Source organism: Chiloscyllium punctatum, chromosome 23 (assembly GCF_047496795.1).
Source record: "Chiloscyllium punctatum isolate Juve2018m chromosome 23, sChiPun1.3, whole genome shotgun sequence".
NCBI classification, from domain to species: Eukaryota; Metazoa; Chordata; class Chondrichthyes; order Orectolobiformes; family Hemiscylliidae; genus Chiloscyllium; species Chiloscyllium punctatum.
In genome coordinates this window covers 86,044,168-86,072,136 of record NC_092761.1, presented here as the reverse complement: position 1 = coordinate 86,072,136, position 27,969 = coordinate 86,044,168, and the positions used below count along the sequence as shown (strand labels likewise).

General features: G+C 42.0%; 1 protein-coding gene and 1 long non-coding RNA gene across 3 annotated transcripts in view; one reads left to right on the top strand and one right to left on the bottom strand.

The window, feature by feature from the left end:
• Nucleotides 1–27,969, top strand: part of usp28 (ubiquitin specific peptidase 28) — an 85,502-nt gene that overhangs the window by 8,458 nt on the left and 49,075 nt on the right. For both annotated transcript variants that reach the window (XM_072593370.1, XM_072593369.1), the window contains exons 2-5: nt 19,135–19,212; nt 23,046–23,178; nt 23,529–23,652; nt 26,578–26,740. In XM_072593370.1, coding sequence (XP_072449471.1) covers nt 19,135–19,212; nt 23,046–23,178; nt 23,529–23,652; nt 26,578–26,740 — 498 coding nt within the window. The remainder of the gene's footprint in view (nt 1–19,134; nt 19,213–23,045; nt 23,179–23,528; nt 23,653–26,577; nt 26,741–27,969) is intronic.
• On the bottom strand, nt 23–6,116 carry LOC140494003 (uncharacterized). The gene is made up of 3 exons (XR_011963829.1): nt 5,963–6,116; nt 3,506–3,689; nt 23–1,879 (listed from the first exon to the last, which is right to left on the bottom strand). It is a non-coding gene; the product is annotated as an uncharacterized lncRNA (long non-coding RNA).

Genomic DNA, 27,969 nt, shown 5'->3' with positions numbered 1-27,969 from the left:
GGAAGTTTAATGTTTGTTTGTTTAGGTACCTCTTTGAGCAGCTGTTCTGCAGGTTCTATTTCTGAATCTCACTCATGTCCAGCAAACCAGCACATGGCAACTGAGATATTTCTGGAAGTGTTAAGTCAGCTGGGTCTGTCCTGTGTGGAAAGTTGACTGAGTTTCAGCTCTGTTGCACCCATGAGCAATTAAAGCAATATTTGATGCCAGTTCAGTAGGTTTCAGATCAAAGGGTGGTTTGCATGAATTTTGCATCTCTTAGTTTGAGTGCAAAAGATGATTATTAGGACAGTTTCAGTCTTTGCCTTGAACAAAAGTTAATGCAACTGGCACTCATGCAGATATTGCATGTGGAATTGATTGTAGGGCTGCCTGACTCTAGTTTTTCTCCTCAATTGAATGAACTTCTCTCTCTTTCTTTTGAACCCAATCATTCTTTCCAGATTTCTAACCTTCGGAGTTTCTCCAAGTGGCCATTCACTGCCCCACAGCATCTACACTAATGCCTTTACAGAACAGCAGATTTTCTCTTTCTTTCACTTCAAAGACTCTAAAAGTTTTCCAGCCAATGAGGTGGTTTTCATGTGGACACTTTATGCAAATAGGAACTGTGGCGGTCAGTGTGCACCAGCAGATCCCACAAATAGCTGTGAAAGAATGGCCGGACAATGTCTGATGTGGATTGAGGGATAACAGTTATCTGAGGTACCAGGGAAACATCGCCTGCTCTTAACCCTGCTCAATCTGTTACACGCTCAAACCGATGGGTGGAGCCTTGTTGCTGTGACTCCTCAGAAAGTTGACATCTTTGACGGACCATGTGTGTTAGCCCAGAGTTTGTGCTGAAGCCTGTGCAATGGGGTGTGAACCCATAAGCTATGACTCCATTGTCAGATCGTGAGCCACTTAACCAAGGCTGACACAATAAAGCACTTGGTTGAAGCTTGTCCATAAACACAAGCTGCTGTGTGAACTTAAACAGGGCAGGCTCACCCTCAAGCCAAGTGATTTGCATTATATGGTCCACTAGCCTCTGTGTGATGGAACATTGATAAGGCTGTTCATAAAAATAGACTTCGTTTACTCAGGAAAAACCAAGGAAATGAAGATAGAGGAAAAGCCAGTGTACTCAGTGGTTTCCTGGCATAAAAAAAGACTGTTTTCTTTGCCAGATAATCATTATATATTTGCATACACATTCTGAGGGATTTCAAGAAATAAAACTTAAACAATTGGTTCTATGTTATTGCTGATATTTTTAATTGGCATTTCAAGTTTTATGATTCATTGTTATTCAGTGGTAATGATGATTGTATAATTGTGTTGACCACAGTAAATCTATTGTGTAATCAACCTGTTCACATGTTATTATACACCTCTGGAACACATAGAATTTGAACCCAGGACTCATGGCTCAGAGGTATTGATACTACCGGGGCATCGTAAAAGCTGCATGAAGTCTATTCTTGATGATAAACATAATCTCCTGGCCTGTCCAAAAGGAATGCCTCTCTGTCTGCGCAGTGGTTAGCTTGGTTTAGTGATAGCATTCAGTTTTTCGCTTCCAAATTCCAGTCCCACTGCTAAAGCCGGACACTTAAGAAGGTCCTTGGACAATACCTTCCAAATTCTCAACCTCTACCACCTAGAAGGACGAAGGTAGTTGATTCACAAGGACACAATCAAGTCCTCATCTAAATTGCACTAATAACTAAGCTGGAACTGGCTCAGAGTTCCTTCAGTCAAAATCCTGGATCTCCTTTTCTAATAGCACTGTGTGGGACTCCCAACACCCCAAGATTAGCAGCAGTTCAAGTCGGCAGCTCATAGCCTCTTTCTCCAGGGCAGTAACGGCTGCTGAGGTAGCAAAGTCCACAGCCTGTAAATGATTAGAGAAAAGAGACTTGCTTTAATGTAAACTCTTATTATGACCTTGGTTCCAACCAATGAAGTTCTTCTGAAGTGTAGTAACCCAGTGCTTATGTACAACAAGCTCACAGAAATACAGTATGAACTGATAATCTCGTTGGTGATAAACTGGACTGATTATGAGTACTAGACTGATGGATTGCTCTGCTTTAGAAGTACGTTCTTTGCTTGAGATGTTAAATTGACTGTCTTCTGACTGGTTACTCTGGTTGAGATGAACACTGTAGAGAGCCCATGGTACAGTTTGCAGGATTGGGAGGAACTCTGAGCTTTCAAACCAACATTCAATGCTGTTGAGGAGATTTTGCAGCCTGTTGATTGGCTGTATTACTGGAAATGATAATTCTGGTATGTCAGTGTAGTTCTTGGTGCGAGCATTCCAGTGAGATGTGATTTGGGGACAGGATGATGAAGGGGAGTATGAGCGACTAAAAGCTGGGAGGTGCGGGAGACACGTGCTTCCAGTCTGCTGCTGCACTTGTTCCTTGTGAACATTTTTGTTTTACTTTGATGGGTTAAAGCCAAGTACTAAAAAAAATGACATTCACATTGGAACTCATTTCCCCAAAATGTACTGATCCATGTCACAATGGATATTTTGTTATGAATATTGCAAGGCCCAGCTTCAAAACACTTGTATTTTTTGATTTGCAAACACTTTAGACTAAAAATATCTTTAGAACTTTTCAGGCAAACAAGTGTCCAGTTAAACTCATGGAGCATGGTGCTATGTGTTTGGGCAAGTTCAGTTCTGCTGTGTGGCTGAATATACATTCTTGCTCTGCAAAGTGCAAATATGAGGTGTTGACTTAATCAGTGATCAGTGTGGTGGAGTGAGGTGTGTGGGGGTGGGGTTTGTGTGTGTTGCTATTGTAGAGAATGACAGTACCAGGTTGCCCTTAATCTTCTATTCCATCTGTGTGTTACAATTATTCGGAGAAGGGAAAGGGGGTAATCTGTTCAGTGACTTCACCTACCTCATGTTGTTGAGCATGTGTTTGTGGAACAAGATGCCAGTGGAGGTGGGGGAGGGGGTACAATTACAACATTTCAAAGGCATTTGGATGTGGTATGGGGATGAATAGGAATGCTATAGAGAGATATGAGCCACATGCTGGAAAATGGGACTAGGTCAGATTAGGAAACTGGTTGGTACGAAGGGTCTGTTTCTGTGTAGTATGACTCTGTGACCCTATAACTGGTGAGATGAAAAGTATGAGGAAGTGCAGGGTTTGATTAGCAGTGTCTGACTCTGGTTTGATCACTACTTAGTAAATCATCTATTTCTGAGAGTAGTGCAATATTAGAAGAACTCAATAATGTAGTTTATGCTTTTAAATGAGCTCTCCACATTGTTAAATTAATCTCAAAGTGTGGATGTTAATTGGTTGATTGAGGGATCCTTGTTACATTTTTTTAAATTGCTTGTAGTTTGACAATTCTGAGGTCTCTGAGTTCCTCCAATTCTAATCTATATGAGCAACCCTAATTTTCTTTGTTCACACTGGCAGTCCAGTTTCAGTCACGTGTAGACCCATGATCTGGATTCCCACTCTAATTGTCTCAACCCCCTTACCTCTCCACCGTCCTTTTTAAGGTATTCCTCAAAATACTCCCTCTCCATCTAAGATTTTGATCACCTGTCCTGTTTGGCTCTGCATCAAAATTTGTTCAGAAATGCTCCTGTGAAGTTCCTTCTTTATTTCCATGCCGCAAGTTCTGAAAAGGTTTTTGAGTATAGACACACTCATGTTGCTGTTCTGTAAAAACAATCAAATGAAACAGTGTCCATTGTGTTTTGAAGAATTTGGTTAAAAGAGCAATTGTGGTTTGAGATAATTAGCATTTGTCTGAACAAGCACCCAGGACTTTAATTTATTTGTACTACAGCCATGCACCTCCACTGTTAATTATAAAGATCCTTCCCTGACACATGTAAGGTATTCTCAATAAGAGTTTCTATTTAAAAAAAAGTTTCGAACCATTAACTTTGATCACTGAATGCTACAGGTGTTAGCACACTCAGTACATCCAATTGGAGTGGCCTTTCCAAATTGGGAGATCCTGCCAGAGAATGGTTTAATGCTGTTATTGCTGAAGTTATTTATAGTTGGGTAGTCATGTCTTCTCTCATTCACATTATCTGTTGTAGTGCAATGGAAAATAACTGCTCAGGGTAACATTGTTAGAATTTCACTACAATTGCCTACCCTATAGCAATTGTAATTGTGCTATTTGAAGCAATGCTCCTATCAATTGTAACAGTCTTTTAAATGAAATAATGTTTTGAAGGGTTACAATAGCGTAATAGTTACATTACAAGACCAGTAAGCCAGAGAGGAGCAAATTACTGCAGATAGTGGAATCTGTACTGAAAACAAGAAATGCTGGAGATCAGTGGGTCAGGCAGCATCCATGGAAAGAGAGCAAGCTACCACTTCAAGTCTGGATGACTCTTCATCACAGCTGACCGGAAGTATGGAGGGGGAAGCATTTATGCAATAGTTGGGGATAGGGTTCTGGGGCAGAAAGGGCATTGATAGAGTAGACTAAGTGATTGGATTGTTCTGCCATTCTCACATTCCGATCACTTAATTTACTCTGTCATTACCCCTTCTCCCCCACAAACCTATCCCCAACTATTACATAAATGCTGCCCCCTCCACACTTCATGTCACCTCTGTTGAAGAGTTGTCTAGACTTGAAATGTTGACTTGATGTCTCTTCATGGATGCTGCCTGACCTGCTGTGGTCACCAGTATTTTTTGTTTTTAGTAAGCCAGAGACTTTCATTCCTGATGTGAGCTCAGCGAGTTTGTTAAAATTAACAAGGAGTTTGATAGGGTAAACATAGAAAAAATGTTTCTACTTTGCGAAGTCCAAAACAAAGCAACATAATATAAGAGAATCTCTAATAAATCCATTAAGAAATTCAAGAGAAACCTTTTTATAGAAACAGTGCTGAAAACGTGGAGCTCGTGAGAGGTCTAAACAGAGAAGATAGGGAGACTCTGCTCACACTCAGAAAAGTATTAAAGTTGAGAGGGCACAGATTACTTTAAATCTTCAAAGAAGCAAATGTGATGTGAGAAGACACATTTTCACGCAATGAATAGTTGGGGTCCGGACTCACTGTCTGGCTGCAGGGTGGAGGCAGTTTATATTAAGGCATTCGGTGGCAGGGGGGTAGGGGAAGGGATGAGCGTTATGTGATTATTTGTGTGGAGACAATGCACAAGATTACTTAGAGAATGACACTATGTTGCAGTGCCGTTTTACAGAACCAGCACACACACACAATGGGCTGAATGTCCTCTTTCTGCACTGTGACAACAATGAGCAAAACAGTAAAATTTAAGGCCAGAATTTTGTTCTTCACATGAAAAGTGTGCTGAACAGTTCCTCACGATGTGTCATGTGAGAAGTGGAATGGTATTTGTGACCCTTCTGAAAATAAATCTGTTGCTAGGCTGTCACAAGCGTTAGTTCCATATATGTCTGACAGCACATACCCTGGCTCCTGAGAAGTAGTAAACACATTCTACATCTACACTGGAAACCCTGCTTTTCTTAGCCTCTGATGTACTTCCCTTGCAATTTTTCAGGAAGGATCCTGTAACACATTGAATATAAAGGGCATGTAGTACTAGGTTAATGATTGCTGTTTGTTATGAGTATCTTGTGGAGATTACATTGAGAGAACGTCTAGCTCATTTGAAGCTCTGATGTATTGTAGTTTGCATTGAACTTTTCAGCCTCTCGACTCTGGTTTATTCTGTACCTACAGGATTTTCAGTCCCTCATGAGAAAAATCTTTACCAGTTGTTACAGTACAGAAAGAGGACAGTTTAATTTAAAGTTTACAATCAAACTTCAAGATTCAACGTCTGATTTCAACTAAGACAAAGTTTTTTTTTCCCAACAGCCAAACTTCATAATGAGATTATTATTATTATTAAGAAAGGAAAAAGGGCAATCACAGAGTTTTAAAAATAATCAACCCCAATTATTTCCCTTTCACGTCTGCCCTCACCTCTTTCCAGAAACTTGTTGTCTGTCACATTCTTGAACCTTGCTGCACCCATTTACATCTCAAAATTGAGTCAGCTGATGCTTGGTGATCTTTCAAGCTTTTCCTTCCAGTGTAAATGGAGCCCACATTGTTTAGTGAAGTGGACTCACTGTGAATGTTGGCACATTCCCAGAGACCTCTGTATCTATTTACATCTCTTGAAGGCCCCATGCAAATAGTGTCTGCTCACCAGGGATCCCCATTAAATATTAACACCTTTCCAGGGATCCTCTTCGTTATTGACAGTGCCAGGCAGCTTGCACTGAATTCACTTCAATTATCCAAAGCAACCCAGTCTCTTTTATGTTTAATACCCAAATCTCTTTTACGTTTTCAGAGAGCTACAGATTAAATAGTAGATCAATAGAAACAAATAAATAAAGAAATCCTGCAACATAAATTGTGATGCTACAAACCAGCAACAATCTGATGATCTCAGGTGGCCACAGATTAACTTGGTGAACTCTCCTCAGTTCATAGCTTCAATTTTAGAATGTATCAGCTATGATCTCAATTACTAGAAAAGTGAAAACTTACATAAATACAAAATGCCGGTCTACTACAGCGAAACAACCTAAAATGCTTCTCAGGCAACAAAGTACTCTTGACTTGTAGTTTCTGTTCTCATTTTGGAAATGTGGCAGTCAATTTGTGCAGGACAAGGTCCTACAGAAGGTGATGTATAATGATGGGATAATCTGTATTCCGTTATTAGCTCAGTTGGAAATATTGGCCATCTTTTAAGAAATATTGTCACATCTTTACATAAAAACTCATGATTAAGCATTCAGTGAATGAGGTTAGAATTGACTACCCTGTGCAAAGTATCTGTCCTTTCGAGATAATTTCCCAAAGGCCATTTTCTTCTCATCCTCTTTACTATTTCTTTATTCACTCATGGATTTGGGCATTGCCGGCTGGGCCAGCATTTATTCCTCCAACCCTAGTTGCCCTCGAGAAGGTGATGGTGAGCTGCCTTCTTGACCTGCTGCAATCCATGTGCTGTAGGTTGACCCACAATGGACTGAGGCAATTCCCAGGATTTTGATCCAGCGACACTGAAGGGATGGTGATATATTTCCAAGTCAGGATAGTGACTAGCTTGGAGCGTGACTTGAAGGTGGTGGTGGTGTTGCAACGTAACTGCTGCCCTTGTCCTTCTAGATTGAAGTAATCATTGGTTTGGAGGGTGCTGACTAAGGATCTTTGGTGAATTTCTGCAGTGCATCTTGTAGATCGAACACACTGCTGCTACTGACTATCGATGGTCGAGGGAGTGGAAGTTTGTGCATGTGGTACCAATCGAATGAGCGACTTTGTTCTGGATGATCAAGGTTCTTGAATGTTGTTGGGGCTGCACCATCCGGGCAAGTGGGGAGTATTCCATTGCACTCCTGACTTGTATCTTGTAGATGGTGGACAGGCTTTAAGTGAGTCAGTAGATACTTGCTGCAGTAATCTGAGCCTCTGACCTGCTCTTATAGCCACTGTGTTAATGAGATGAGTCCAGTTGAGTTTCTGGCCAATGGTAAACCCAAGGACGTTGAGAGTGGGGAATTCTGTGTTGGCAACATCATTGAATGATGAAGAGGCAGTGGTTAGATTGTCTCTTATTGGAAATAGTAACAGCCTGGCATTTGTGTGGCATGAATGTTAATTGCCACTTGTTAGCCCAACCCTGGATATTGTCCGGATCTTGTTGTGAAACTTGAAAAGGTTCAAAAAAGATTTACAAGGATGTCACCAGGGTTGGAGGGTTTGAGCTACAGTGAGAGGCTATATAGGCTGGGGCTATTTTCCCTGGAGTGCTTGGGGCTGAGGGGTGATCTCACAGAGGGACATGGAAAGGGTGAATTGACAAGGTCTTTTCCCCAGGTTACTGGAGTCCAAAACTGCAGGGCATGGTTTAAGGTGAGAGGGAAAAGATTTAAACAGGGACCTAAGAGCAAACTTGTTCATGCAGTGTGTGGTGCATATGTGGAACAAGCTGCCAGAGGAAGTTGTGGAGGCTGGTACAATTACAACATTTAAAAGGCATCTGGATGGGTAGATGATTAGAAAGCATCTAGACGGATATGGGCTAAATGCTGAACATTGTGCAATCGTTGATGAACAACCCCACTTCTGATCTTATGATGGAGGGAGGGTTGTTGATCATGTAGTTGAAGATTGTTGCGCCGAGGGCACTACCCTGAGGAACTCCTGCAGAGATGTCCTAGAGCTGAGATGATTGACCTCCAACAATCATAACCATCTTCCTATGTGACAGGTGGAGGGTTCACTCCCTGAAACCCATTGATTCCATCTTGCCAGGGTCCCTTGATGCCACATTTGGTCAAATGCTACCTTGATGTCAAGGGCTGTCACTCTCACCTCCCTTCTTGAATTCAGCTCTTTTGTCCATGTTTGAATTAGCTGGGCAATTTCCCACATTGTCGGGGAGATGCCAGTGTTGTAACTGTGCGGGAGCAGCTTGGCTAGGGGAGCGGCAAGCTCTGGAGTACAGGTCTTCAGTCCAATTGCCAGAATGTTGTCAGGGCCAATTGCCTTTGCAATATCCGGTCTCCAGACATTTCTTGATATCTTGGAATGAATCGAATTGGCTGAAGACTGGTATTTGCAATGCTGAACCCACTGGAGGAGTCCAAGATGGATCATCCACTTGGCACTTCTGGCTGAAGATTGATGCAGGTGCTTCAGTCTTATCTTTTGCACTGGTGTGTTGGGCCCTTCCATCATTGAGGACAGGGATATTTGTGGAGGCTCCTCCTCCAGTGAGTTGTTTAATTGTCCACCACCATTCATGAGTGGATATGGCAGGACTGCAGAATGTATATCTGATCTGATGGCTGTGGGCTCATTAGCTTTGTCTATAACTTGCTGCTTATGCTGTTTGGCATGCAAGTAGTCCTGTTTGCCAACTCCACCAGGTTGACATATCATTTTTAGTTATGCCAAGAGCTGTTGCTGGCATGCTATCCTGCAGGGTTGAACCAGGGTTGATTCCCTGGTGATTGTTGAATGGGGGATATACCGGACCAGGAAGTTACAGATTGTGTTGGAATATAATTCTGCTGCTGTTGATGGCCTACAGTGCCTCCTGGATGCCCAGTCTTGATGTGCTAGATCTGTTTGAAGTTTGTTAAATTTAGCCTGGTGATGGTGCCGCACAAAGGGATGTGATGGCCTAATGATATTATCGCTGGACTGTTAATCCAGAGACCCAGGTAATATTCTGGGGACCTGGGTACAAATCCCATCATGGCAGATGGTGGAATTCAAATTTAATAAGTATCCAGAATTAAGAGTCTAATGATGACCATGAATCCATTGTTGACTGTCAGGAAAAAAAACACATCTGGTTCATTAATGTTCTTTAGGGAAGGAAGCTGCCATCCTTCCTGGTCCAAAGTGCTTTACAGAGAAAGTTTTACAAAGTATTTTTGACAAACAATCACGATTTTCATTTTTGAAATGTGGTTGTCAATTTGCATGGACCGAGATTCTATGAAAGGCAATGTGGTAATTAGATTAGAGTCCCTACAGTGTGGAAACAGGCCCTATGGTCCAACAAGTCCACACCGACCCTCCGAACAGCAACCCACCCAGACCCATTCTCCTACATTTTACCCCTGGCTAAACTACCTAACACTATGAGCAATTTAGCATGGCCAATTCACCTAACTTGCACATCTTTGGACTGTGGGAGGAAACCAGAGTACCCAGGGGAAACCCACGCAGACACTGGGAGAATGTGCAAACTCCACACAGACAGTTGCCTGAGGCCTGAATTGAACCTGGGTCCTTGGCACTGTGAGGCAGCAGTGCTAACCACTGAGCCACCGTGGTAATGATCAGAAAGTTCTATAATCTGATTTGAGTTCAGTTTTGAGGAAATGGAAGGTGCTGTATGTTAACTCCCAATATCATCTGTACAACATCATTTCAGTAACATAATGAGACAGATAAACTGCACTTGATGTTTACATTGATGGATGAAGTTCCAAACAGGTTTGAGCCAATGTTAAAAAATTTGGAAGAGCCCATCATTAATGCTGGAAATAGCAGAAATGGTAGCAGCTGCAGAAAACCATTACTACAGTGAGTTTTTAAAGGTGTGGGGCTGAAATGGTATATCATGTTTCACTGAACACTAGTTATTTAAAAACTAAGGGATGAAGAAATAATTGGGAATTTTTTCTCTCTTTTGATATTAATCAATCTTTGTTCTTTAGGGAAATGGGAGTTGTGTACTTGAGTCATAAATTTGTAAACATTGGAGACCTACTTTCTCTTTGCCCATCTCATTCCCCCAAATGTTTGAAGACCAGGTGTTTGATATTTTGATTTATCTTGCATTTATTTTTCTATTTTGAGTCGAGACATGAAGTTTCAGAAATTGACTGGACGAACCTATTTGCAGATAAAGGGATGGTTGGGAAGTGGAAGGCTTTAAGGATGAGATAACGAGAGTTCAGAGACAGTATGTTCCCAATAGTATGAAGGGCAAGGCTGGTAGGTGTAAAGAGTGCTGGATAACTCGAGAAATTGAGGCTCTAGCCAAGAAAAAGAAGGGGCATATATCAGGTATAGACAGCTGGGATCGAATGAATCCTTAGAATGTTTTCAGGGTCACAGGAGTATACTCAGCAAAAAGGGAATGTGAGATAGCTTTAGCAAATAGAGTTAAGGAGACTCCAAAGAGATTATATAAAAACATTAAGGACAAATGTAACTTGGGAGAGAATAATGCCTCTTAAAATCAATGTAGCTGTCTATATGTGGAACCACAGGAGATGGATGAGATACTAAACAAATATTTTGTCAGTATTTACTGTGAAGAAGGATATGGAAGCGAGGGAACTTGGATAAATAAATGGTGATGTCTTGAAAACAGTTCATATTGTGGAAGAGGAGGTGGTGGAGCTCTTAAAACGCTAGAAGGTAGATAGATCCTTGGGACTTGATCACGTGTATTCCAGAAGTTTATGGGAAGCTAGCGAAGAGACTGCTGGACCCCTTGCTGAGATGTTTGTATCAGCAGTGGCTACGGGTGAGGTGCCAGAAAACTGGAGGTTGGCTAACATGATGCCATTATTTAAGAAAGGCTGTAAGGAAAAGCCAGGGAGCTATAGACCTGTGGGTCTGATATCAGTAATGTGTAAGTTGTTGGAGGGGATTCTGAGGGACAGGATTGACATGCATTTTGAAAGGCAAGAACTGATGAGGGATCATCAACATAGCTTTGTGTGTGGAGAATCATGTGTCATTAACATGATTGATGTTTTTGAAGAGGTGACAAAGAAGGCGGTTGAAGGCAGAGCAATAGACTTGGTATGGACTTTGTCAAGGTTCTGCATGGTTAACAGGTTAGTAAGGTAAGATCACATGGGACCCGGGGAAACTAGCCAATTGGATATAAAATTGGCTTGATGTTAGGAGACACAAGGTGGTGGTAGATGGTTTAGTCCTGATTGCCCTTCTATAGGAAAGACATTGTTAAACTTGAGAGGGTGCAGAAAAGATTTATAAGGATGTTGCCGAGACTAGAGACTTTGAGGGTTTGGAGGAAGAGGCTGAATAGGCTGGGGCTTATTTTTACCCCTGGAATGTCAGAGACTGAAGGGTGACCTTAAAGAGGTTTACAAAATCATGAGGGGCAAGAATAGGGTGAATAGCCAAGGTCTTTTTCTTTGGGTGTGGAAGTCCAAAACTAGAGGGTGTAGGTTTAAGGTGAGAGGGAAAGATTTAGACCATAAGACATAGGAGTGGAAGTAAGGCCATTCGGCCCATCGAGTTCACTCCGCCATTCAATCATGGCTGATGGGCATTTCAACTCCACTTACCCGCATTCTCCCCGTAGCCCTTAATTCCTTGTGACATCAAGAATTTATCAATCTCTGCCTTGAAGACATTTAGCATCCCGGCCTCCACTGCACTCTGCGACAATGAATTCCACAGGCCCACCACTCTCTGGCTGAAGAAATGTCTCCGCATTTCTGTTCTGAACTTACCCCCTCTAATTCTAAGGCTGTGTCCACGGGTCCTAGTCTCCTCGCCTAACGGAAACAATTTCCTAGCATCCACCCTTTCCAAGCCATGTAGTATCTTGTAAGTTTCTAATAGATCTCCCCTTAATCTTCTAAACTCCAATGAATACAATCCCAGGATCCTCAGTCGTTCCTCGTATGTTAGACCTACCATTCCAGAGATCATCCATGTGAATCTCCGCCGGACACGCTCCAGTTCCAGTATGTCCTTCCTGAGGTGTGGGGACCAAAACCGGATACAGTACTCCAAATGGGGCCTAACCAGAGCTTTATAAAGTCTCAGTAGCACAACAGTGCTTTTATATTCCAATCCTCTTGAGATAAATGGCAACAATGCATTCGCTTTCTTAATCACGGACTCAACCTGTATGTTTACCTTCAGAGAATCCTCGACTAGCACTCCCAGATCCCTTTGTACTTTGGCTTTATGAATTTTCTCACTGTTTAGAAAGTAGTCCGTGCTTGTATTCTTTTTTCCAAAGTGCAAGACCTCGCATTTGTTCACATTGAATTCCAGCAGCCATTTTCTGTACCACTCTCCCAAACTATCTAGATCCTTCTGCAGCCTCCCCACTTCCTCGGGACTACCTGCCTGTCCACCCAACTTCGTATCATTGGCAAACTTCGCTAAAATGCCCCCCAGTCCCTTCATCCAGATCATTAATATATAACGTGAAAGTCCTGTAGAAAGGACTTGAAGGGTAACTTTTTCATGCAGAGGGTGGTGCATGTATGGAATGAGCTGCCAGCAGAGTTAGTGGAGGTGGGTAGAATTAGAACATTTAAAAGGCATCTGGATAGGTATATGATTAGGAAAGGTATAGAAGGATATGGTAGAAGTGAGGACAGCAGATGCTGGAGGTCAGAGTCGAGGGTGTGTTGCTGGAAAAGCACAGCAGGTCAGGCAGAATCGGAGGAGCAGGAGAGCCGACATTTCAGGCAAAAGCTCTTCATCAGGAGTGAGACTTGTGAGCCCAGGGGGTGGAGAGATAAATGGGAGCGGATAGTGCTGGGGGGAAGGTAGCTGAGAGTCCAATAGATAGATGGAGGTGGGAGGTAAAGGTGATAGGTCAGGGGGTGGGTGGAGCGGATAGGCGGGAAGGAGGTTGGACGGGTATGTCAGGTCATGAGGGCAGTGCCAAGTTAGAAGGTTGGATCTGGGATGGGGGAGGGGGAGGGGAAATGTGGAAACTGGTGAAATCCACATTGATACTATGGGGCTGGAGGGTCCCGATGTTGAAGATGAGGTGTGTATAGAAGGATATGGCCCAAATGATGTTAAGTGGGACTAAGTCAAATTGAGATGTCCGGTCAGCACTGATGAGTTTGAATAAAGTGCCTGTTTCCACGCTGTATGACAATGTGATGGTTCCTGCATTAAGATACTTGAGTTTTGCTAACTGAAGACTTCTTAATTTTTTTTAAAGTAGACACTGCACTTAATGTGACTGATATTGTAGTTCATTTCTTGAGCAATATATTATTATTTAAATAATTGGCTTAAGTTTAAGGAGATTGATGCCAAATATTTCAATATTGTTATGTGGTTTTAATTATTCAAAAAGCAGTGTGCCAGGAATCCATGTTTCGCTTTGTCCTTTAAACCATCATTTTGTTTAATGTCGCCCTGTTGTTGGGAAATTTCATTGACTGCCACAAGTTGCCTACTGTGCCTTGTCCCTGACCTAAAGGGTGCTATTTTGCAGTGGCCTGTTCCCCATCCTTGAATCTAGATTGGGGCAATTGACCACCTCCCCCACCCCCCCCACCCCCCCCACCTATTAGGCAGATTGCTATGTTTTCGCATTCAGGAACTAGCCACCTTTCTTGCCTGCCTGAAAGGCAGGTGATCAAGGAAGTGGTGAGTGAAGGCCCTTAAGTAGCTGTTAGTTGAGTGCTTGAGAGCTGTAGTTGGTAGCAGATTGAGAAAAACCCCATGAGACCTTCTTGGAATTCAATTGGTAAGGTGGCAACAAATATATCTGCAGGACAAATTCACCCAATGATATACCCTTTCTCGCCCTTAGTGAATAAAAATCTAGTAGTTGTTTGATAACTAGAATGAAATAAATTGGTTGTGAGTGAATTAAACCAGGAACCTTGACCTTGGAGAGTTTGAGTTGCAATGCAAACATGCACATTTACCTGCATGTTGCTGTGTGGGGCTCTGGCGAGTGATGACAGAGGCTCCAATTTCTTTCTGTCATGTGGCTGATCAGGATTCTCTCCCACTCCTGCCACCTGCCATTGCTGAGATTTACGATTTCATAACAACCTCTTTGGTCACATTGCGCATGATCTTCCTTGGCCATCAAGTTACAGAGCTGATACAGGCTGGGATTGGGAATTAATCCCTTCCTCAGACAGTACAGTCACACAGTGTACATCCGTGGAAAGCCATTGAAGAAGCTTTCATGTCTTTTAGTAATGGATCTCCTGCATTATTGCTTACATATGTCAGAACCTGTATGGATAGTCCTCACAGAGTTGGAGGACCGTTTCTGAAAAACACTCCTCTGGAAAAAATGGCTTTCCATTGGAATTGAAGTTAATGCTGGAGTTAGGTTCCTTCAGACATTTTCTTGTCCAGCAAGCCCAAAGTACAAGTTGGGACAGTATATCATGCATGCGCAACTCTGCATTCCTAGCTAATGTACTTTGCAAAATAAAAAAAACTAATCAAATTAAAATTATTGGGAGAACCATACAGCACTGAAACAGACCATTTCATCCAACCAGTCTATGCCAGACATAATCCCGAACTAAACTTGTCCCCCCGCCTGCCCTTGGCCCATATTCCGTGAAACCTTTCCTATTCATGTACTTACCCAAGTGCCTTTTAAACATTGTAATTGTACCTACATCTACCACTTCCTCAGGAAGTTCATTCCACACGTGAACCATCCTCTGTGTAAACAATTTGCCCCTCATGTCATTTTTAAATCTCTGCTCTCACCTTAAAAATGAGCTCCCTAATCTTGAAATCCTCCATCCAATGGAAAAGATACCTACCAATGACTCTCTCTGTACTCCTCATGATTTTATTATGGTCACCTCTCAACCTCCTGTGTTCCAGTGAAAAAAGTCCCAGCATATCCAGCCTTTCATTTTACTTCAGACTTTATATACTTGATAGTATCTTGGTAAATCTCTTCTGAACCCTTTCCAGCTTAATAATATCCTTTCTATAACTGGGTGACCAGAACTGGACACTATATTCCAGAAGAGGCCTCACCAATGTCCTGTCCAACCTCGTCATGACTTCCCAAGTCCCAACTCCTTCATTGCTCAGTACTTTGAGCAAGGATTGAGCAATGATGGCAAGTGTGCCAAACACCTTTTTAACCATCCTGTCTTTATGTGACACAAACTTCAAAGGCAATATACCTGAAACTCTAGCTCCCTCTGTTCTGGAACACCACTCAAGGCCCTGCCATTAATTGCACAATCCATATCCTTAATTGTTTTACCAAGATGCAATATCCTGCATTTATCCAGATTGAACCCCATCTGCCATTTTTCAACCCATTGACCCATTTCATCAAGATCCCTTTGTAATATTGGAAAATCTTGTTTACTGTCTACTATAGCCACCAATTTTGGTGTTGTCCATAAAAACTACTTACGACGCCGTCTATATTCTCATCCAAATCATTATTATAACTGACAAACAAGAGAGGACCCAGTGCTGATCCCTGTGGAACCCCGCTGGTGACAGGTGTCCAGTCTGAGAAACAACCCTCCATCACCGCTCAGTGTCTTGAGGGAGCCTGCTGTCCTTACATCATCTTTCTGACATGGGGGCACTTAGGGATGGTCAATAAATGCTGGCCTGACCAGTGTGCCCATGAATGAATAAAAGAAAATTGGATGTATCGTAAGCACAACTTTGTTTTTCTCTCATTACGTTTTCCACCCCATCCCCCTCTTCCACTCTTCCTTTTGCAATCTCTTTCTGTCTTTTGTTCTAGCTTATCCGCTCCCTCTCTCACCTTTACTTCTCTCTCTCTCTCTCTCTCTCCCTTTCCCCCCCTTGCTCTCTCTAACTTTCTATTCTGTTTCTCATCTCTACGTTCGTCAGTCAGATCCTGACCTGAGCTGTAATCTGATGTTAACCCAGAAATGAAGATGTTTTCGAGGAAATATGCCAAAAGGATTAAACAGCATTAAAATTGAATAATTTTATTTAGGAGAATGTAAAATGATAATATGGGTATTATATTATGTGAAAAGAATAAAGTTGCATTTATGTAGTGCCATACTATACAATGACGTGCAGCTCAGCAACAGGCCATTCTGCTCACAGGTCTATTCTGATTGTATGGATGTGGTCCTCCTCCCACCTGGCTCCATCTCACCCTATCAGCCTATGCTCATTCTTCCTTCTTTTGTTCAATCCAGCTTCCCCTAAAATGCTTCTTTGCTAATCACCTCACCTTGTGCTTATTGGAATGAGTTCCATATTGAATTGAATTGAATTGAATTTATTGCCACATGTACCGAGGCACAGTGAAAAGCTTTGTCTTATGAGCAATACAGGCAGATCACAGAATTAAGTACATAGATAAGAAGATAATAGGTAAACAGTAGCAAAACAAAAACACAAGTACAGGCGAATGCTAAGGGTTTGTGAGTCCATTCAATATTCTAACAGCGGTAAGGTACAAACAGTTATGAAACCGACTGGTGTATGTGTTCAGGCTTCTGTACCTTCTCTCTGATGGTAGAGGTTGTAGAAAAACATTGCCAGAGTGGGATGGATCATTGAGAATGCTGGAGGCCTTTCCTTGACAGCGGGCCTGGTAGATGGATTCTATAGATGGGAGGTTGGCCTTTGTGATTGTCTTGGCCGTGTTCACCACTCTCTGTAACTGTCTCTGATACCAGGTAGTGATACATCCAGGCAGAGGATGTATGCTTACCACTTTCCAGTTTAAGTTTCTTCTGGATAGATCATGTTGTTGAATTGATTCAAAGCACTTTGTAAATGAATCACCTTTTGCAGGGTAATGATGTCTTTTAAGTACATTATTACTGGAAAGAAAAGATCATGAGAGCGTGAGATGAAAGTTCCACTGGTCAGGACTATTCTGCCCATCAGAAAGTACTCTATTATGTTCTGACATCATTATCATCTGTGCCACAATTCGAAATCGATGTCTGTTCAAGGTTGTGACCTTCTACCCTGGGCCTCCGTGTAACTGAGTAGGTCAGTTCAATCTTTGGACCCCATGCCACAAGATAGTGGGATCCAGAGTCATGTCCTCTGCTCCTGCTGTGTGTCATCATTAAAACATGTGTGATGATGTATTCCTGTTGAAAGCAGAGGAGGAAAGAATGCCCTGCATTACTGTATTAAATTCTCAACAATTCTTATCAATTGGTAGAATGGAAGAACATACAAGAAGCTTAAGGTTAAACGAAGGGTAGTTTTTCGTCTTCATTGGAAAGAGCATAATTGCTGGCAAAGAAAACTGACTTTTAATCATAAGGAGAGTTAAAACACATCCCATGTGCTTTGGAGATTAGAAAACTAGATTCAGTGTGTGAAATTTTCAATCTTTAACTCCAGACAACCACAAGGAAATCAAGTGCTTAGGTAAAAGGCTCAATGGAGCAACCAATGTAGATTTGTTAAGGGAAGTTTGTTCCTGACTAATGAACTAATTTTCTTTATTGAGGAAATCTAAGCATGTGTGTTTGATGGAATTGAGATGAACATTGTGTTTGTAGTTTTGTGTCAAATAAGAGACATTGTATGGATGTTAGTGTCAGTAATGTCATAAGTTTGTGGGCTGAAGTAACCAAGGTCTTTTCCCTGGGGTGGGGGAGTCCAGAACTTGAAGGCATAGATTTAGGGCGAGAGGGAAAAGATATAAAAGGGATCTAAGGGACAACGTTTTGATGCAGAGGAAGGCGCGTGTGTGGAATGGGCTGCCAGAGGAAGTGGTAGAGGCTAGTACGATTGCAACATTTAAAAGGCATTTGGATGGGTAAATGAATAGGAAAGATTTGGAAGGATATAGGCTAAATGCTGGCAGGTGGGACTAAATTGGGTTGGGCTATCTGGTCATCATAGACGAGTTGGACCGAACGGTCTGTTTCCATGCTGTACATCTCTATGACTCTATGACTGCACTGAGGAATGCTCCTTGGTAGATGATACTGTCTTTCACATGAGAATTTTAGCCGTGATTCTATCTGTTCAGTCTGCTGGATGTAAATGATTCCAAGACAGCCTATCAATGAACAGCAGAAGTGGTCTCCATTATGTCTCCATTCTTCCACCTATCACATTTCCAACACCCCTCCCCCAAGTCCCTCCTCCCTACCTTTTATCTTAGCCTGCTGGACACACTTTCCTCATTCCTGAAGAAGGGCTTATGCCCGAAACGTCGATTCTCCTGTTCCTTGGATGCTGCCTGACCTGCTGTGCTTTTCCAGCAACACATTTTCAGCTCTGATCTCCAGCATCTGCAGTCCTCACTTTCTCCTCCATTACGTCCTGGCCAATTCTTCAAACAAAATTAAGGCAAAAGCATAGTTGGGTTATAATCACGTTCCTGTTTGTGGGAGTTGGCTGTCCAGAAATTAGCTACCTTGTTTCCTACATTACATCAGTGAGGCATTTCAATGGCATTTTATTGGATTTAAGACACTTTGCAACATCCAACAGACAAGAAAGGTGCTATATCGATGCAAATCCTCTGTTTCATAGAAGGAAATATGTTAAAGCAAAACAAACAATTTAAAAGATGACCATGTACTGTAATTCATTCGAAAGCATGTGGAATAAAGGAAAATAACTTCAGAGTGAACAGATAAAGATATTACCTGACCCAGGTCAGACAAAGGGCAATGTCTTCACAGAACTGACAGTACCAAAGGAAACATGACAACTTCAGACAACTTTCCTAACTTGATGCAGAAATCTTATCAGGCTCAGTTCTCTGCATCCTGCTCCTCCGTCCGTGATTTTGGTTGGTGACTTTACATTTGCTACTTTGGTTTTGAGCAAAGTGCAACAACATGCTGATCTCCACTTCCTTCCATTCCTCACCTTTGTCTTTTTTTTGTTTCCAGAACATTAGCTTCATCATCAGCCAGCTGCGAGAGATCACAGGGATTCACGACAATCGACTACTGCAGAAGGCACTCCGGGTCAGTAGGCATTGATTCATGTATTTCAATACAAGCTGGATTGTACGGGTAGAGAGGGAAGTCTTCACTCATCCAACCTGAAAAACATATTGCTTCACCCCTCACCAGGTGCAGTGTCTAACTGCTGCTTCATCAGAACTACATCAGAAACTGGAGCAGGAATGAACTGCTTAGCTTCTCAGCCCTGCTCTACCATTCAACAAGATCCGGACTGATTTGCCCCAGGCCTCAATTCCACTTTCTTACTAGTACCCCATAGCACCCAACTCCCTGATATTTCAGCAATCCATCTCTGTCGACTTTACTTCCAGTGATATAACCTCCACAACTAGAGATTACTTAAAATACTGGAGGTTTTGCCCGCTTGTGATTGCCCGATGTGTCACTCACAGTGAAGAAAGTATAAATTTTTTTAAAAAAAGTTATTAATCTTTCATTGAGGAACTGAGCGTTTGCGAGCGATGTCAGCATTCATTGATCGTCACTGATTGCCATTGAACTGAGTGGCATGCTGGGCATTTCCAAAGCCAGTTGATAGTCAACCACATTGAGTCTGGAAAGGCACATGAGCCACAGCCTCAGTGAAGATGATAGATCCCTGTCCGTAAAAGGGCATTTTTGACCTGGCTGCGTTTTACAACAATTGGTGATGGTTTTCAGGGGCACCATTTCTATGAATTGGAAAGGTTAACTGAAATAACAATGACTGACTGCAAAAGTGTTGAGATTAGGCTCAGTTCTGTAAATTCTAATCCTTAAGCAATAATGCAGGTTAGTAATTTTACAAATTTTACGGGTGCAGTTTCTATTCAGTAGTAGCAACATCTAATGCATCTCCTGTCATGCTTTGATTGAAATCTGTTGGGAAACATTGTCTTGGTTAGTAAAATACTGTTCAACCTTCGTTAAATATCAACACAACTCCTTACAGAAAAACCCGGTTAGTAACAACAAGGGTTATTGGATAGAGTGGATGCAGGATATATTTTTAGAAATATTTTTGATGACGTTGGGCTTATCCTTCATGCTATATCGTATAGACTCGTAATAGCACTGCAGGAGGCCGTTTGATCCGTTGAGTCCATGCAAGTTTTCTGTAAAGGCATCTAGTCATCTCCATTGCCCCATTCAGTTCCTGTAGCTCTGCAAGTTCAACTTGAATGTCCATCCAAATTCCTTGTGAAACTGTGTTCATCATCTCTGCCACACAAACTCCAGAGGCACCCAGTTTCCCGTTATTAAGTTCTTTCACCCTTTCTCCCCCCCTTTTTTTTTGCCCAGAATCTTAAATCTGTATGAAAATATTTTCTCCACTTTGGAAGCCAGTGTCTAATGCCTGAGTGCAATCTCACTTGAGTTCACATCTCCCTGTTTTTTACTCCTCTGAGTGTTTGTCTCAACTGTGTGCCAACAAATTAACCAGCTTTGTTCTTTGACCAAGCTTTTGATCACATTTAATATCTTAAGGTGGCTCAGTGTTATATTTTGTTTGATTTGGGATGTTAAAGGTGTGGTAGAAAGTGTAAGTAAATGATGTATCTACTCCATCTCAATGATGTAATAATCTATTGGTCTTGATCTAGCATCCACTATCATTTGTGGAGGAGGACTCCAAGTATCTACTATCTTTCTAACATCTCTCTTGAATGTTGAAGACTGTGTTGCTGGAAAAGCACAGCTCATCAGTCTGCATCCGAGGAGCAGGAGAGTCGACGTTTCAAGCATAAGCTCTTCAGAGTCTCTTCGACTCTGATCTCCAGCATCTGCAGTCCTCACTTTCTCCTAATCTCTCTTGAATGGCCTGATCCTAATGTTTAGACTATGCCCCTAGTTCTAGATTCTCCAACTAATGGTAATAGTTTATTTACCCTGACTTCTCTGTTAATATCTTGAAAACTTCTATCGGATCACCCCTTAACCTTTTAGCTTCTAGACAAAACAGACCTAGTTTGTATAATCTACTCTCATAACCTAACCCCTGAATTCCAGGTGTCATTTTTGTAAACCTACACTGTACTCCCTCCAAGCCCGGTATATCATTCCTAACATACAAATTAGGAGTATTTCCATGACTGTCATCCTGTCAGCTGCTTTTTGAAAGTTGGATGAGAAAGCTTAAGAGTCAATTACCCTGAAGGAATAGGTCTTGGGCTTTAAATATCTAGAATCCCTCCAATCACTCTAACCCTTTCTTGTTCTCTTGTTGATACTTCAGGTTGCATCTAAAAATTCAGTAATAAAAACAGAGAGCTGGAGAAACTCTGGGTCTGGCAGCATCTGGAGAGAAAAACAGAGTTAACGTTTTGAGTCCAAAATGACATCTTCAGAATGGAAAGGTTCCATCTCTCTATACAGAAGTTTGCAGAGTTGCTGCGTTTCTTCAGCTCTTTGTCTTTTCATTTCAGATTTCAGCATCTGAACCATTTTGTACGACTGCTAGCCTCTACGTTGAAAGTTTTTGCTGCGAGTATAAAGAATTCCAGAGATAGTTTGCAGGTCTGATTGTATTTGTGGAGAGAGGACAATAGAGTTAATGTTTTGAGTCTGGGTATGATTCTTCATAGAATTGTAGAATCCCTACAGTGTAGAAAGAGGCCATTCAGCCCACTGAGTCTGCACTGACCCTTCGAAGAGCACATTTATGTAGCTAACTTGTGGCCTCCCTTGGCAGGAATCTGAAACTGCAACTACTCATTTTGAGTGAATTTGTGGAGGAATAAACCTCTTTTCTAAAACACTTTCATACAACTTTTCATATACAATAAATTGTTGTCTGTTAGCAGACGTGATAGCCATTTAAACATAAAGCTTGATCTCTCAAGCAGCCCTCCGAGAAATGATCAGTTAGTGTTTATTGCATTACTCGAGAGAGAAATGTTCACCGAAACCCGAAGGGAATGAATTCTTGGTGGTTCTTTGAATGTTTCATAGATTTCTAATGTGAGGCAAGACCTTTGATTTATGGGATAGGAGATATCCTGAATAGCATAGCATTTTCTTTGTATTGTATTCCTTTGGAATGTCAGTGGTGTCTTGATATTATGGTTTTAAGAGGTGTATTTAGTCCCTTTTTATGTATGAAGTGAGGTTAAGACAGAAGTGTGAGTTGCCTCTTCCAAGCCAATAAACAGCTTGAGAGTCTCTATCTCTCTCTGTCCCTACCAGAATTTCTTTTGGTGTTCTTTTCTTCTGGACTGGAGAAACCACCGCATGTGAGACAATCTGTTTCACTGGATTTGTCTTTACCAAGGGTGTGCTTATGGGATGTTATTATATTGGAACAGTTGCTGTTTAGTAGTTAAATAATCTATTATTCTGTTAAATTTTTGAATGAAGTTAAATTTATACCAATTCTTCTTTCTTTTGTTTGTATTTTATCTGTAGGGCAAGAATAAAATGTGTTTTGCTTAACACTGAGTAGTGTGACCATGTCTGGAATGCCACGCCTTATAATTGCCTGCAAATAAGATAAAAGTTAGGGTCTACTCTATCTTTTTGATGTGTTTTGAGGGGGTTTGGTCTAGTCCATTTCAGCAGATTGACTTTTCATTGACAGGTTGTTTCCTATCACCACATTTGATCAGTGACTTGTACTTATCTTTAATTATTCATTCACCGGATGTGGCTAGGGCAGCATTTATTTCCCCTCCCTAATTGCCCTCAGAGGGGAGTTAAGAATCAACCACATTACTGTGAGTCAGAAATAGGCCCTGTGAATGAATTTAGAAGACAGGCAGTTAGCATTTCCAATCTGATCTTTAAAATAGGTTTGAGCATGCTGCATTGTTATTAGAATATGTTAATATGATTATTGTATGACCTCTTCCTTACAGGTCAGCAACAGGGACATTAATCAGGCAGTGAGCTTCCTCACTGACGAAAGTGCCAGAGAACCCAGTTACAATGCAATAGCCAATGAGCCAGACAACGAGCTCAGCAGAGCGACAGCCAATCAAACACGTAGAAGTAAGTGTTTTACACCTGGCGGTAGTTTAGCATTACTATTGAGCCAACTGACTTGACATTGTGTTGAGGGAAGGAGATAATCCAGGAGAGGAATGTGGCATGTTTTACCATGGAGGTTGGGTTGACCCTGCCCACTGTCTGGTTCCACCTTCCATGCCCACTTCACCTGTGTGGTATGTGTCACATCTTCATTGAGAAAGCTGCTCAAAAGAAGTCCTTACCTACCCAGCTTGCAAATTAAGAAACGTAAAGATCATCCTAATACCATGTACAGCAGCTCAAGAGGTGTCATTTCAGCCCGGTTTTGGTCTATAAATTCATGTCAGTGGTAAATGCTTTTTTTCTTGCAGGTGTCATTGACCTCGCTAACAATGAGAAAGCAGACCTTCAGAAGGCAATTGCACTGAGCCTGAGAGAAAGCGAGAAGCTACAGGAAGAAGCCGAAGTTGCTGGGGAGAATCTGGAGGCTAACCAGTACAGTGCTCCATACGTTATATCTGAACATTGAATAAACTCTTTATCTTTATTTTCCTTTGATTAGTACAAGCCACAATAATCGGCGCTGTTCAGGAACCTGCGATGAGTATTGAAAGTCTGGCTCAATGTCAGAATTCCAGTTCAGATTCTGGAATTATGCAGTGCTTTTTTTTTGTTTGCAGCATTTGGCTCGCTGTTTAGTTTTTTGACCATCCAATGCTTGTTTCTTTTTTATAAAGTTCAACCCAGCTGCTCGAGGAGGGAACAATTTCCCAGTATTAAGACATTGATTCAGTGGGTGGGGGAGGGGAGGCGTGCAGATGGATGTATTAAGGCTATATTAATGGAATAGTGAACCAGTCAACCTGAATTCAATCATCTGAGCAGCTGGGAATTTAAATTCATTTAGTTAGATAAATCTCGAATGAAAAATAACCCATCGCCTCCTTCAATTCTAGACATGAAATTAAACTGGGTAATTGTAAATAGAATCATTGAGGCACACAGCATAGAAACAGGTCCTTCAGCGCACTACGTTTAGGCAGACCAACATCACTAAACCACAATGATCTCATCTACCTGCACTCGGCCCAAAGCCTACGATGCCCTGCCATTTTAAGTGCTCATTCAGATGCTTCTCAAATGTTTCTCAGGCAGCATGTTCCATATTTCTATCAATATCTAGCTGAAAAAATCTCTCTCAGTTCTCCTCTAAACCACGTGCTCCTCACCTTAAATGTGTGCCCTGTGGTTTTGGACACGTACCCGTGCCCTCCCATCACAGACATGTATCTAATGATCTTATAAACCTTATTAACAGCTGTTTGAACTTGTCTGGCCACTTGCCAAGATTATGAATGTCTGTTCGCCTCACTAATATATTTTAAGGAAGAAAAACTATTGCCTTAGTCTGTTTCTACTTCATTGCTGGAACCAATGTGCAGGATTGTGGGAAAAAGACGATCGATTGGCTTTAAGTTAAAATGCTCAGTGAATTACTGCATCCACGATGTGCCAAATGGTCTCCTTCTACACTGTAACAGCTCTGTGATGTATATGTGACTCCAGTCCTGCAAACATATGGTTGTCTCTCAAGTGCCCTCAGAAGTGCCCGACTAAACCATTCAGCTGTCAAGTAGCAGCTTGTGACCACCTTCTAATGGGGCAATTAAGATGGACAATGACCACAGATGTGGCTAATCAACAATGCTGGCACACCATGAATGAATTTCAAGAAAATGCTTTTCTTCCTTGTTCCCAATCTCACCCCATTCTTGCACTGATCTTGTTCTTTAGCCCCAAGCCTGGTTTTTCAAGTCAAATTTGTGACTCCTAAGATACTGAAGCAGTTCGTGTTCAAATGCAACAAGATCATGTTTGCACATTCTCCCCATGTTTGCGTGGGTGTGCTCCGGTTTCCTCCCACAATCCAAAGATGTGCAGGTCAGGTGAATTGGCCATGCTAAATTACCCATAGTGATAGGTGCATTAGTCAGAGGGTAGTGGGTCTGGGTGGGTTACTCTTCGGAGGGTCGGTGTGGACTGGTTGGGCTGAAGGGCCTGTTTCCACACTGTGGGGAGTCTAATCTAATCTAATCCAATCTGGACAATATCCAGGCTTGGGCTGAAAGGTGGCAAGTAACATTGACATCACACAATGCTAGGTAATGACCATCTCCAATAAGAAATTATCTAGTCACTGCCCCTTGAGATTCAATGGTGTCACCATCACTGAATCCCCCACTATCAGCATCCTTGGAGTTACCATTACCAGAAATTCAACTGAGCTCATCTCATTAATGCATTGGCTACAAAAGCAGGTCAGGGTCTTGGAACACTGCAGTGAGTAACTCACCTGCTGACTCCCCAAAGCTTGTCCACCATCTACCAGACACAAGTCAGGAGTGTGATGGAATACTCCCCACTTATCTGGATAGCTGCAGTTCCAACAACACTCCAGAAGCTTGGCACCACCCAGGACAAAGCAGCCCCACTTGATTGACACCACATCCATAAACATTCACTCTTTCCAGCACTGATCATCAGTAGCAGCAATGTGTATTATCTATAAAATGCACTGCAGAAATTCACTAAAGATCCTTAGACAGCACCTTTCAAACCCAAGATTATTGTCATTTAGAAGGACAAAGGCAGCAGATACATGGGAGCATCTGCAAGTTCCCCTCCAAGCCACTCACCATCCTGATTTGGAAATACATTGCTGTTGTTTCACTGTCACTGGATCAAAGTTCTAGAGTTCCCTTCCTAAGAGCATTATGGGTCAACCTGCAGCACGTGGATTGCAGTGGTTCAAGAAGGTAGCTCATTACCATCTTCTCAAGGGCAACGAGAGATGGGCAATAAATGCTGGCCCAGCCAGCGATGCCCAAGTCTTATGAGTGAATTTAATAAAAAGCTATGAGAATCCTACTCTTAGTAAAAGGCAAAATGGCCTTAATCCTTCCAGACTATAGGGCTATAATCTGATGAGAAAGAGAGAGAGAGATGGTGGCAGTTTAATCTGAAGGTCACCAGGTCTCATGCCCAGGGGAGAGGTTGGGAAGAGGAGTCCTTCTTGGTAACCTCAGTCAATGTAGGAGCCCATGCTGTTGGCATCACTCTGCATCACATAACAGCCATCCTGCTAACTGAACTAACTAATCCCACCTCAGTGGGAACATGGTCTTGTCTCCTTCCCTGGTCTTTGTTGCATCTCTACTCAGAATCAGGAGGTGTAGACAATACACTTGAGTTGATTCACCCTGTCACCTCCCCTCTTTGGCTTCTCCATAAAGAAAACTGCCCCAAATTGTTTTTCTCTCTCCCTCAACGTTGCTGTAGATTTTATTGTGTACCTTACTAAATATTTTGAATATTTTGGCCTCTTAATTTGAAAGTGAGGGAATTGTCTCTGTGTTGCAGAGTAGGTGAAACAAACACCACTGAGAGTAAAGTTGGATTGAAAAGGAAGAGGTGTGAAGTCTGGGGGGACTCCCCCAACCCACATGATCGGAAACGTGAGGATAACTGGCCGGTGGGACTGAAGAATGTTGGAAACACCTGCTGGTTCAGTGCAGTGATACAGGTAATGGGCCTGAGTGATAAGGAGGACTTGAGTCATAGTGAATATTTATTACTCTCTGCCTCTTGACTATCCTCATCTCTTACAGTGTAGCAGCAGCAATTTAACATAGTAAGGTTTGCCAAGTGCTTCACAGATATAATTTTAAATAAGACTTGACACCAAACCTCATAAAGAAATATTTAGGGAGCTTTACAAAAGTATTAAGTTAAAGACTTGCTTTTACAACGTGTCCTTCGGAAACATAGAACATAGAACAATACAGCGCAAAACAGCTCCTTCAGCTCTCAATGTTGTGCTGACTTGTGAACTAATCAATGCCCATCCCCTACAGTATCCCATCATCATACATTAGCTTATCCAAAGATTGTTGAAATCTCCTTAATGTGGCTGAGTTAACTACTTTGGCAGGCAGGGCATTCCACGCCCTTACACTTTACTCAAAGAACCTGCCTCTGACATCTGTCTTAAATCTATCACCCCTCAATTTGGAGCTATGCCCCCTCGTACATCGCCATTCTGTGTATTATAGTCACCGTGAGACTTTGGAAGCGTAGTCACTATTGTGACTGAGGAAACACGAGAGCCAATTTGGACGTTGCAAGATCAGACAAACAGCGATGTGATAACAAACAACCAGTCTGTTTTTGTGATGTTAATTTAAGGAGCACTTGCCGGAACTCTGCTTCACTATGTTGTTTTGTGATCTTTGTGCATCTGTCTGAGAGGACAGATGGAGCCTTGCTTTAACATCTTATCCAAAAGACAGAACCTCCAACAGTGGAGCACTCTCATGGAGGGTCAGCTTTGATAACTTTGCTGAAATCCTAGCATACAGCCTGAACTCAGAAACCTGTGGCTCAGAGGAGAGATGCTACCTACTATGCCACAGCTTTAAGAGAGTGAGCAAGAGTGGATTAGAGAAGAAATTTTGCATTTCTGTCGAATTCTCTTTTCTGCAGTGTTTGGGGAACTCAGGATATGATTTCAAAATTTCACCCTGAGCTTCAAGAGATTTCTCTGCAATTCACAGAAATTGATTTTGATTATGTTTGACATTGAATTGCTTTATTTCAAGTGCAAGAGATGCAGGTCCAAAGATTAGGCAGATTGGCCGTTCTAAATTGCCCATAGTGTCTGAGGATGTGTAGGTTAGGTGGATTAGACATGGGAAATGCAGGATTCCAGGGATAAGGTAAGAGGGTGGATCTGGGTGGGATGCTCTTTGAAGA